Source organism: Marmota flaviventris, chromosome 5 (assembly GCF_047511675.1).
Source record: "Marmota flaviventris isolate mMarFla1 chromosome 5, mMarFla1.hap1, whole genome shotgun sequence".
Lineage (NCBI taxonomy): Eukaryota > Metazoa > Chordata > Mammalia > Rodentia > Sciuridae > Marmota > Marmota flaviventris.
Window position 1 is genome coordinate 4,852,885 of NC_092502.1, and position 12,702 is coordinate 4,865,586.

Here is a 12,702-nt window from a genome sequence, read left to right on the forward strand (position 1 = left end):
TGTCTGTTATTTCAACCAAAGAGAAGAAGCACCTTTCCAGGGCTCACCTGCAGTGACCCATCTAATCCAGACAAACCCCACCTGCCTACACTTAACTCCCAGAAACTCCATTAAAAAAAGATTGAATGATTAAGTTATAGTTCCATAATCTAGTCATTTTCCTCCTGAATATCCCTGAATTGGTACAGGAGCTCTGGTGAACATACCACATCCAAACCACATCTCTTAATGTTTCAAGTACTACCTCAGATGCATCTCTGGTAGGGAGCCTGCATGAAACCCTCCTTCCACCCAGAATTGGCATTTCCCCCATGGTCATCCATGTGGTCTTGAATCTTTTTCACATAACAGGATCCTAAAGATTTCAGAGAGCAACAACCACTGGATACCCTCATGGTTGAATCTTGAGAATGTTCCTCAAGGAAGGCAAAGAAAGAGCTGCACTGTCTAAGTAAAATTAGACACAATGATATGAGCATGTTATCCTAGATACTATGTCACACTGCCACAAGCAGAAATGTCCTTTTTATAAAAGGAAGGAAAGCCTGTTATTTAACTCTTATATGTGATTTGAAACTTGCAGAATATTAGCATGAACAAGAATAGTACAACTAACTCCAATGAACCCTAAACTTCAACTCATCTATGGTTTACTGTGTACCCATTAATTGTCTACATATTCTTCACCATCCCTTGCCTCTCTCCACCTATCAATAGGACACTTTATGTCCACTTTGTCTAAATATCCACTATGTATTTTGTAATGATATGAATATTTTCCCCCAGAAGGAGAAAGTCCTTGTCAACTTAGGTATATAAGGTGGATCCAGGGGAGCTGCATGAGGACTGTGAATGCACAAGCAGGGGACTGGGGAGGCTCACCCCTGAGAGGAGCAAAGGGGTACAGCACTGTGGAGTAGTAACCCAGGAGACGGCACCAGGAGATCTTCATCATCTGACGTGGAGAGAAGGAGAAACCATGGAACTCAAATCCACTACTTTACTGTTTCCTGAAAGACAGGTCCCACACTCAACATTTTCCTCAGAGCCCCAGTGACATCCTTGTTCCTGAAACTGTAGATTAAGGGGTTCAGTACAGGGGTGAGAATGGTGTAAAACACAGAAACCACCATGTCCTTCTGAGGGGTGTGGTAGGAGCTGGGGAGCATGTAGGTGTAGACGGCAGCACCATAGAAGAGTGTGACCACCATCATGTGTGAGGAGCAGGTGGCCAGGGCCTTCCTCCTGCCCTCTGCTGAGTTCATCCTGTGGATGTTGAGGAGGATGCAGGAATAGGAGCCTGAAATGACTGTCACAGGGATGAGGAGCATGAGGACACAGCACAGGTACATGAGTGTCTCATAGAGCGAGGTGTCTGAGCAGGAGAGCTTCATCACAGCAGGAACTTCACAGAAGAAGTGCTGGATCTCCAGGGATCTGCAGAATGGGAAGGTCATGGTGACAGGAGTCAGCATGAAGCCATCCACTGATCCCAGGAACCAGCAGCCAGATGCCAGGAGGAGACACACTCTATGGTTAATGAGGACTGGATAGCGAAGTGGATGGCAGATGGCCATGTAGCGGTCATAGGCCATGGCTGCCAGAAGGAAAAACTCAGAACCTACTAGTGTCAAGTAGTGGAACATCTGTACCCCACATTCAGGGACAGAAATGGTACTCACACCTAGCACCTGGTCCAGGAGCATCTTGGGCACAGTGATGGAGATGGACATCATGTCCATGAGGGAGAGCTGACTGATGAAGAAGTACATGGGGGTGTGGAGTTTGGCACTGGAGTGTATCAGGATGATCAGGACAGCATTTCCAGACAAGGCCATCAGGAAAACCAGAAAAATGACCACACAAAGCAGAGCTGGGTGTTGGGATTGCCTGAAGAGTCCCACCAGCATGAAATCTGGCCATCCTGTGTGGTTGGTCATCCAGGTGGTGATGTCCATGAGGCTCTAACTTGGCCACCAAGAAAGCTTTGGGTTAATGATGTACAGAGGGCTGAAGTGACTTTTGAGCTGCCACACACCTGTGCACCAGCCTGATTGTGGCAACCAGAGGACGTTCCAGAGCCTGTAGATCCTAGGAATTCAGATGACCTGTAGTAAACAATATTTTTTAAAAAGTATCTAAAAGCTCACCTGTGGGTGAAGTGAGTTGGTAACTTGTAGTGAGGTTGCAACAGTTCAAGTTCATGAACTTCCTGAAGAAAGCAGTTTGTCAATGACAAGTGCGTATATTCAGAATTGTTGCTCAAAAAAGTAGGGGACATTTACAAGCAAGGGGAATCACTAATTCCTGAGTTTAAGTTATTCAAGTGTGAAATAAGTGTTAATATTTCTGGTTTAACAATCTGGTTTTAGCTGGCATTCTAAGACTCTCAGATCTATATGGTATATTCAAAATGTTTAAAAAGTTGCTGAGACATAATTTGTGGAATGCATATTTAACATTTGAACCCCCCAAGCCTATAGGACCAGGACATGCCAGGAGGTTCTGTGAGTCTGGAATGACTCTGCTGTTCTCTCCAGAACACTGCAGTCTTCACACAGGACCAAACCTTTTGAGACCTGAGGAGCACCCATCCATAAAAATCCAAGGTCATGGCTGGTTTCCAAACTTGACTCTTGCTACCCCTGACCTCCCCTTCCTTGTCCACTCTGCCTGAGAGATGATGAGAATAACATCTGAGTCCAGTGGTGAGGATGAAGTGAGGCAAAGAAATGAAAGTTCCCTGAATTCTGACTTTGACAAATGGAGAAACAGGCATGCTGTTGATTGACATCTGCACTACCCACTCTTCAGAACCTGTCCTAGACCTGGCTGTCACTGCTGTTGTTATGAGATACCGTCCTTCATTTCTCCAATTTGGGTAACTATTTATGTCTCCAATATTTGGTTTTCAGGATTACATGAGAAAAGACATGCAAATAAAGCTTACAATCAACTTTAAGGAAAGTATTTGGATTTAACAATTTTTATGTTGCATTATTTATTTTATATAAAATGAATAAATAAATATAAATATGAACAACTGTCCGAGATAGTTATTGGTATGACCCTCACTAAGCACAGCTTCCTGGAAAAGCTCTTATGGAAATTCAGCCCAGCCAGGGCTCCTCCCGGTCCATCTTCAAGCTCTGCCATTTGCACTCAATCTCAGGTGCAGAACAAGCATTTGGGGACCACTGCTATTCACCAGAAAGGCTTTGGCTGTTTTTCCAACACCATCTGGTTTATTTACAGCCACAATCAATTTTCATGGACACTGAGAGACAGAGAGTTAACAGAACCACAGGGAGAGGTCTCAGGGCAGCTCACTGTTGCCTGCTTTTTCTTGATGCTCAGCCACCTCTGTGTAGATGCTGAATACAGGTCAAGGGCTTGTTAACCTTGTCTGCACTTCTAGAGGTTATTTTCAGACTCTACAGGGAAAACAGCATCCATAATATTTGAGGCAGGATTTTTATATAGTGACAAAATAAGTAAAAACGGCAATGAACATAAAATGTGCCCCACCTTTCTTAAGGAAATCAATAGTGGCTTCTTCCACGTTTTCTATTAAAGAGATTAAACCTTTCCAATCTTCTGCCTCTGAAAGCGTAACTGTTAAATTTGATTCTCTCTCAGCCTGAGGGTCTGATGTCTCTTCTCTCTAGAAAGACTAGCAGTAGCTAGAATACAAGGGTATTTTTTTAAGAAAGGAAAGTTGAAGCACATTTTCTCCCTTGTAGTATTTCCTAAACCAGATGTGATAGTCCACTTTTGACAGCCCCTGCTGGGAGGCACTGAAGCAGTGGACACAATACACGGCTTCTGATGCTGTAGCCCTAGGGTCCAGCATGACTGAGACCCACTGCAGAGGTGGACAGCAGGAGAGGTGCAGGCCCAGGGACAGATATGGTAGGTGGGTAGGGGGTAGTAGGTGGATGACAAGACAGAGGAGAGAGACATGATAGACAGATAGACTTCCTGTCCATGAAATCCTAACCTGTTGGCAGATGAAGGCTGAGCTCTTTGGAGGATTTGAGATCTTTCCCATGAACTGAAATCACACCTTCTGTCCTGTCAACCTCTGTGGACAAAGTGGAGCAAGGAATGGACACAAACAGCTGCAGTGAAGACAGGGGCAGAATTTTCTGAGAGGACAGAGGAGAGAGGGGGCAGTGAGGGAGAGGCTCTGCCACTGTTCCAGAGCCCAGAATCTCGAGAACACACAAGACCAGGGACAGTCTGCTCCACATCCTGGGCTTGTCCCACCTGCTCTCTTACTCTTCTCTAGGCACCTGCATACGTTTCATGGGAACAGCCTGATGCACTTTTAACTTGGTTAATTGGTGACAATTTTGATAGAGAAACCTTATTAGCCAGCAGCTCCCAGGAACTGCTGACCTTGTTCCACCTTTCACAGAGTCTCTGAGGTCCTACTCTTCTTATTTCCTTCTAGTACAGACTGACAATCCATGGTCTCAGGGTCTCTGCTTAACATCACACAAGTGACTCAAGACAGGGCCTTGTCCCACCCCAGGGTGAAGCAGAGAACCTCACTGCCTCAGTGTCCTTGGAAAACAGTGTCCTCCCTCTGCCATGAACAGCTCAGGTCTTGTCCACTCACTGTGTGTCATTAGGGAAAAATGAACATCCTCAGGACACTTGCTTCCAGCATTGATGTGACCCTAGGAGTCACCTCCATGTGAAGCAAGGACAGCCCTTCTCCCTCTGCAAGGTTGAAGTCTTGGGACAACTAATGTAGCTTCCTATCAACCATCTGAAGCATAAGAAGGAATATATACTCCTATGTCCATGAATAATCCCAAATAAAAATACACTCCTTAAGATGTTGCAGCAAATAAATTCTATATGAAAATTCGAAGATGAGAACACATTTCTATTTGTCAGAAAAACAGGTGATAGAGAAAGATGAGGAAATGCCGTGAGGACCTAACGGAGCACCTCAACAGCAGGTCAGCAAGCCCAGCACAGCCATGGCCCTGAGCTCCAGGGCCACCTGCCTGGCTGAACTCACCTCAGAGCATGCTGTGCCTCACCCAGATGGCCAGGGAGTGTGGCCTGGCTAAGTCACCAGGAAGAGGAGGGTGGCGTCACCCCTGGTTTAAGATGCTCACAGGGGACTGGATGAGACATGTCTGTTCACACATCCTCTGGGGCCTGGAGGACACTGCAGTTAGAGCTAAGGAAGCAGCAGAGCTCTCTGGGGCACAGCTCTGGGTCATCCTCATCCTGTCCTGTCTCCCTCTTTGTTCAACTCCAGGCTTCGCCAATGTTAACAGTCCTCTCCACTCTCACACTGTCTACAACACCTGACCAGTGACATGTAGGAGGAGTTAATCTGGATTGGTTTATCAAACATACCCTGTGTGTGTGTGTGTGTGTGTCTGTGTGTGTGTGTGTGTGTTTGTGTGTGTCTATGTGTGTGTGTGTACTCATGTGACCATGAAGTGGATTCTGTGAGACACTATTATTATAGGGATAAAACCTGAAGGTCAGAGTGTAACTAATGCATCAAAACTATCACTCTGGTCAATGCTGTGGGAATCTAGACAGAGGATCCACCCCACATCTTCCCCCCACTCTCTCACCTCCCTGCATGTTCTCCTTGTTTCCTGTCATTCATGGCCATCCAGGTTGCTCTACTTTAGAATTTAATTTTAATCTTTTTGTTTTTATTTTTATTACTGACATGCAAATTATTGAAAAGTCTCAGAGCACAAACTGGTTCAATGAGAATTTAAATTTTAAAATTTAAATTTGTCCTTTTAAAAATTTAAAATTGTCCTTTAAATGTTAAATCCCTAGAGTGGAGGTGTAGCTCAGTGGTAGAGCTCCTGCCTAGCATGCCTGAAGTCCTGAGTTCAATGCAATAAAATGAGATGAAGTCCTATCCTGCCTAAAAAGTGCAAGTGTTTCAAACATCTGTTGAGTGTACTTCATGTCGTATCAGCTTGGATAAAATAGGAAGACAGAAGCAGGCCCACCATCCTGGAATTTGTAACCAATTCCCTCTTAACTTTGCTCATGTGTGCATTCTGAGCCATGCTGGTCATTTCCCCTGAGCGGAGGTTTTGTGATGGCCTTGCTCTACCACACTGTCTGTTGGTCTGGCTGTCTCCTGCAGCCACCTGACCTGCAGGGCATCAGCCTGCAGGTGACTTGTCCTGCTTCCTTGGTTTCCTGGTTTCCTGTAAAGCTGTGAGATGCAGCCTTGTGGGCTCTTGCAATGTGAGTGGAATAAACAAGCTGGGTGTTTTCTCTGGATATGGTTCCTGGCAGCTGCAGCATCTAGAGGTGACAGGGACCCTGTGGGCTCTGGGCTCCTGCACCCAGAAGGCAGGTTGCAGTTCTGGCAGCACTGCAGGATGTGGGCATTTCCAGTCAATCAGCAAGATAGACATCTAGCAAGGGCTTCTCATAAAAACAGAGACACAAAACTGAGGTGCTCAGTTCCCATTCTGCCAAGGAACTATTTTTCCTGCCTTCCCATTCCTGACATGGTTTCCCTGTGTGGGTGTGTGTGAGGTGACCTGTGCTTGGTGTTAAGTCCTCTTGAGCAACGAAGGCGTGACATTACTGGACATCCCCCTCTGCCTGTCCTTAGAGTCTGGCTGAGGTGTGCACAGCTGCCCTTGCTCTCTTTGGTCTTCATAACATACAACACCCTCCCTGTCCCTTTGCTTCAATCTGTCCTCACAGTAAGGTGAGTCTTCAGGAGGCAGCTCTTAATTGGGCTTGATGGTTTCATAAACTCAGCCCCTCTGTTCATGTTGGAGAAGTATTACACAAATGTCTGTCCTAAGACAAATTCTAGCACATAATGTTCTTTAGTGTCCTACAAGTCCAGTTCTGTCTGCCCACTGATTGGTCTGAAGTCAATGGGGGAGAGTTGTGGTCACCTGTCCTTTTTCAGTTCTTAGTAATGTTGAAGACAGAGAGTGGTTGTGGGGATCAGAGACAGGGCTGTGGCCTTGGTGCTCCGGTTCTGCTATGAATAGGAAATGTCTTCTCTGGACTTTGGGTAAATTGGGGAAGAAAGGGCTCAGAGCAGCAGATGAGCTTCTACCATGCAATGGTATTCAATAACCATCACAAGCATATTCAAGCATATTTCATAGTGGGGTTCTGGTGAGTGTCTGCAGGGTTCCTGACTGTCCTATGCAGGAGGTTGCACACTCACACAGCTGGAAATGCTAGAGTGAGTTCCTGCAGAACCACGTCTAAAGCCGAGTGTGTGAAGGGCAACTTCCACCAGGTTGCAATCAGGCTGCTAACTCCTTTACTCTCCACTGAGCACAGACTGCACATAGGGCAAGAGGCCCTGTCCTGCTCTACAGGATCAGGCCCGAAGAGGGAAAAGACAGCAAGTAGGAAACTGACACTAACCAGACTACTAGGAGCAGGGATTTGGTGCGCACACCTGAAATCAAGGGCTTACGTTAAATTTATGCATTCAGTAGAAGACAGTTTCCCTGGTTCTTAGCAGAGTTGTTTTATAAAAGATCCCTCATAATTGCTTTTGTGTATTCTAACTCCAATATGACAGTTAAGTGCTCAACTTAACTTCAATGTGTTTGATGCTATTAAATAATTCTAGGACTCCTCCACAGCAGGTAACTGTGGAGAAAAGTTTGCATGGACATATTTAATCATATCCGATGTTAGGATAAAGTTAAATTTCCCAACTTTAACCAACTTTCCAAAATAAATAAGAATTCCCTATTGAAAATGTTGCTGATGGGCAGTTGTCAGAGCTTTGTCAAAGGGCCTGTCTGAAAAAGCCAAGCCTTGAGTCAGGAGTGTCAATCATGTGAATGTGGACTTGGGAGGAGTGAGAATAGGTCTGCAGAAGGAGATGACCTGTGGCCACTCCCCAACACCTTCCTGCTGCTGTGTCACAACAAATGTCTTGTCCTGTCTGAAAAATAAGGCTTGAGGGACAGCATCCCCATCAGGGGTCAGGAGCCAGAACGTCACTATGGTACCCCTGGACACATCTGTGGAGAGAAAAGATGTGTGAGTTCTCTCTCTTTCAGCAAGGAGGTCCACGGAACAGGATAGAGGAGAGTGTGGCTGCAGAGTCACTAATCAAGACCTCTGAGACCAAGCAGGAGGCAGGCCTGATTTTATTGAGCAGTTACCATGTACATATACTCAGGCAGTAGCTGAGCAGATTACAGGCAGCCACCAGTGCAATGTCTGCTAACTGTCCTTGCAGCCACCAATCAAGGAGTGGCTTTGGAGTAAGTGCAGGGACTGCCACACATGGCCTCATGCCCAGGGCTGTGCCTACAGGGGTATGTGGCCTGCTGTTCACATGTCTAGCACAAGGGGAGTGGCCTGCCACCAGAAGCCCTTAACATATGCCATGTGTGCAGTACTCCATGCACTTGTCCCCACAAAGAGCAACTGTTTGAAAATGTGTTTGAACCTTAGATTTCTTAATACATGTTTTGATCTTCTCCTTTTTCTAAAATGTATTCATGTTCATTAAATATATTGTACTGAAGTAAGTGCAGTGTATAATATTTTGTGAATTATATTAAATATTTCATATTTCAAATTGAATTAATGAAGTACATATTTAAGACTTTCCTTTAAGAAATATAATATGAAATTGTTCTTTACTAAATAATTTTAATGATTTTATTGGTGCATTATAATTATACATGGTAGTTTCATTTCAAAATATTAGTATGTGCATGAAACTAAATTGCCACCTTTCAGCCCCCTGTACTTCCCCTTCCCCTCCCCTTTCCTATTCCCTGACCTCCTTCCTGTTGTAATGGCCTTCTTTCTATTTATTTGTTGTTTTCTAAATTAGCACTGTGCAGATAAACATAAGGGCGGCCTTCCCTGGGGGTTTACACATGTGCACAGCATAGTTGGGTGAATTTCATTTCTCAGCTCCTCCTCTCCCCATCCCTGCTCACCACCCCAACCCTTCCACTCCACTGTCTTCCCTTCTTGAGGTCCACTCTTTTCCCCATTCCTTATTTTGTTCTAACCCACATAAGAGAGAAAACATTCCACCCTTGGTTTACTTACTCTGGCTTATTTCACTCAGCAAGAAGTTCTCCACCTCCATCCCTTTGCTCCACCTCCATCCATCTACCAGTAAATGACATCATTTCATTCTTCTTGGTGGTTCAGCAAACTCAGCCATATTACTCCACATTTTCTAGATCCATTCATCTCTTCACAGGCTCCTGGCCTGGTCCCCTATCTTGGCTCTTGGGAGTCGTGCTGTAAACGTGGATGGATGTGGCTGTGTCACTATACTAGGCCAATTTTAGTTCTTTTGGATGAATACAAAGGAGTGGGACAGCAGTGTCATTTCGGGGTTCCATTCCTAGTTTTCTATTATAGCTAGTGTTTTCCAAAGTATTATTCCATGCTGCAAGCCCAGCTGTCGAATTACACATGGCACAAAGAACAAGCATCTTCTAAAACAGAAGGCTTTGCCTCTGCAGGTCACAGACTGGGCTCTGAGGAGTGGACTTCTATTTTATTCTTTCAGAGACAAGAAGCCCCTCCAACCTCCTTTTGGATGATGTCTGCAGTATGTAGAGAACCAGTCACACTTCACAGACAGACAGAATCCCGAATGGCGGGAACACATTCCTGTCCTTCTCCTGTCACTCTGCTAAAAGGTTTGCCACAGAGAGACTGCATTTTGTTCTCTGTCCTAACCCTCCCCTTCTACTTCTCCTACTGATCTGTGCCTCCTTCCTCCTTTCCTTTTGTTCATTGTGGTTTTTAGATCTTATTAGCTAGAAGTTGGGGTTGTCCTTGTTGGTTTTTAATGAACTAAATATTTCCTGATCAATGTTAACTTTACAAAAATAAAAAGCCCCCAGGAAAACTAACAGTTTAGGGAAGGACAGATAAATTGACAGCAGTAAAGGAGGCTGGGACAGAAGGTGATAACAGGAAAAACCTAGGAGGGCTGGGGAAATCTATGGCAGGTGCACCATGAGGAAGGAAGGGGTTAAAAAGACCCATCTCTCCATTCACTAAAGCATCACCAATTGGGTTAATGTGGAGACACCCCAAGTGGTGACCTGGGTCAATGCGTGAAGTAAATACATGAGACCTCTTACCTGAAGCCCCCACAATGAATGGGAGGAAAAATTGTCAGACATCCTCTCCCCTCTATTCTACCCTCCCCTCATTCTCTTTATTCTCCCTCTCCCTTCCCCTTCTCCTCTCCCCTTGCTCTCTCCCTCTCTCCCCTCCTCTCCTCTCTTCCATGAGACACTGTTTTCCTGCAGTGTGATCAGAGCAGTTGACTTGGGGCACAGGTGCAGAGTGATTCCTCAGAATAATCAAATTTCCTGGATTATGATTCTTATATAAGCTGCTTCTAGGATGTTTTTCCATTGAGAGAAGATGAACCTCTGTAGACAAAGGACCTCCCTGGACATGTTCCCAGCTGACCTCCTCTTAGCTATCTGTGGCCATTGCATCTGAACACAACTTCAGAGGGGGAGAAATGTCCAATAAGACCAGAGTGACTCACTTCATCCTCAGGGGCTTCTAGACATCCCAGAATGGAGGCCAGTGGTCATTGTCTCTTTCCTGTTGGTCTACACCTTTGGCCTCCTAGGGAAAATGTCCATCATCACAGCTGTGCTTAGAGACAGCCGCCTGCTCACACCCATGTACTTCTTCCTGAAGAATTTGTGTTTTCTGGACCTGAAAACCTCAGTCACCATCCCCAAGGCACTGGCTACCACCCTACGGGGCCCTGGGGTCATTTTCTACCTCGAGTGTGTGGCTCAGCTTTACATGTTTTTCACACTTGCTTCAGCTGAGTGCTTTCTGCTCACGGCCATGGCTTATGACCAGTGCGTGGCCATCTACAGGCCCCTGCTCTATGGGACTATCATGAACCATGGGTGGTGCTGGCCTGCGAGGGCAGGGCCCTCTACTCGGCCTTCCACACCGTCAACACCTTCTCCCTGCCCTTCTGTGGGCCCAACATAGTGGAGCACTTCTTCTGCGACATCCCCGCTCTCATGGGGCTCTCCTGTGCTGACTTCCACCCCAGGGAGGAGATGGGCTTCGCCGTGGGCAGCTGCATCATCTTGAGCTCCTTTGCCCTCACCGTCCTCTCCTACATCCGCATCCTCTCCACCCTCCTACGGATGCCCTCGGGGACGGCCGCTGGAAGGCCTTGTCCACCTGCTCCTCCTACCTGACCACCGTCCTCCTGCTTTATGGCAGTGGAAGCTTCACCTACCTGAGGTCTGCTTCTCAGGACTCCCCCACCCAGGGTCGCCTGGCACCGTCTTTTACTCCATCCTCACCCCTTCCTTGAACCCCGTCATCTCCTCTCTGAGGAACCGAGACACGAAGGTCGCGCTGCAGAGGCTGAGCTGTCAGCGGAGTCTGAGCGCTGGGTGCTGCACAGCTCGCCTTGGTCCAGAGGTCTGATGCCCAGGGGGTGCAGACACCCTCCTCCATCCCTCCCCTGCCCTCCTGCAGAGTCTCCCCCTGCCCACGTCCCCACCCACCACCTGCTGCTTCTCCTCTCTCCCTAGAAGTTCTTTCACTTCAGTGGTTTTACATTACAGTTTCACCACAGAAACATACAAATATTGATTTCTTCATATTGTACCATAAAAATCATTTTTAAATAATAATTCTTCTATTTAGTACAGATGTACTCACACCCATGTAAGAATTCTTTTTTTTTTTTTCCTGTGAGTTTTTCTTGAATGGTATTCTCAAATCTTTATCATCACTCTCATGCTGAGGCCCCTAATAATGAATTTCCTTTTTTTTCTTTCTTGACATCATTTCCCTGAATATAACAGGAGGAACACATTTTTAACATTTCTAAAATCTACTGATTTCCCCCCTGTATTCCAAACTGCCTGACCATTCCTGATGCAACTATTCAGCCCATTCTCTGCTTAGACATCCAAAGAGTAGAACGCATTGTCTTTGATCTTTATCTCTCTAAATATCATGAATTTCCAGTTCTCACAGGTTTTTCCTTAACATTTCATGATCCTTTACTTACTATTCCTTCTTAGTCTCTCATTATCTGTTGTCCACAATCAATAATCAATATTTATTCAATTCAGTGGTTTTTTAAGCACCGATTCCTTTTTTTTTTTTTCTTGAAGAAAGAACACTGTATTCAGACAACAACTGAAACCCCCAGATACCAAGTGGATGTTAAGGAGGACACTGGGTGGTCTCAGGGCTGAAGCTCGACTCTGCCCTTCTCCACCACTGTTTTGTATGGTTGTATTTTCAGAAAGTTTAGAATTCCATCCCTGGGACAGAATTAAACTACAGTTGCAGTTCAAATTCATGCTGTCTCCCTTTTCCAACTATTGATAGCAAAGTACCAGGTTATCTTAATTATTTTTTTATTTTAAAATTTGTTGGTTCTTTTTAGTTATACCTGACAATAGAATCCACTTTGACTTTATTATACAAGAATGGAATATATATTATTCTCGTTAGGATACCATTCTTGTGGATGTACAAGATGATGGGATTCACTGTGTTGTTTTCCTATGGGTACAGGGGTAAATTGCATCACATTCATTCCACTGTATTTCCTTTTCCTATCCCCCATTTCCCATTGTCTAATCCACTGAACTTCTACTCTTACCCTCACCACTCGAGTTGTGTTAGTATCCACATACCAGAGAAAACATT

The 12,702-nt window shown here is 45.4% G+C and overlaps 1 protein-coding gene and 1 pseudogene across 1 annotated transcript; one reads left to right on the forward strand and one right to left on the reverse strand.

Annotated features, from left to right (window-relative positions):
* Nucleotides 1–995: 995 nt before the first annotated feature.
* On the reverse strand, nucleotides 996–1,958 carry LOC114082945 (olfactory receptor 2T29-like). The gene has a single exon (XM_071611786.1). The coding sequence runs from the start codon at nucleotides 1,956–1,958 to the stop codon at nucleotides 996–998; it is 963 nt and encodes a 320-aa protein (XP_071467887.1).
* An 8,558-nt stretch (nucleotides 1,959–10,516) lies between these two features.
* LOC114079851 (olfactory receptor 10A7-like) lies at nucleotides 10,517–11,460 on the forward strand (annotated as a pseudogene).
* Nucleotides 11,461–12,702: the final 1,242 nt, after the last annotated feature.

What these genes read in the sequence shown, in the direction of transcription:
- LOC114082945 (XM_071611786.1), bottom strand. Translation starts at nt 1,958, where the DNA reads ATGGACATCACCACCTGGATGACCAACCACACAGGATGGCCAGATTTC.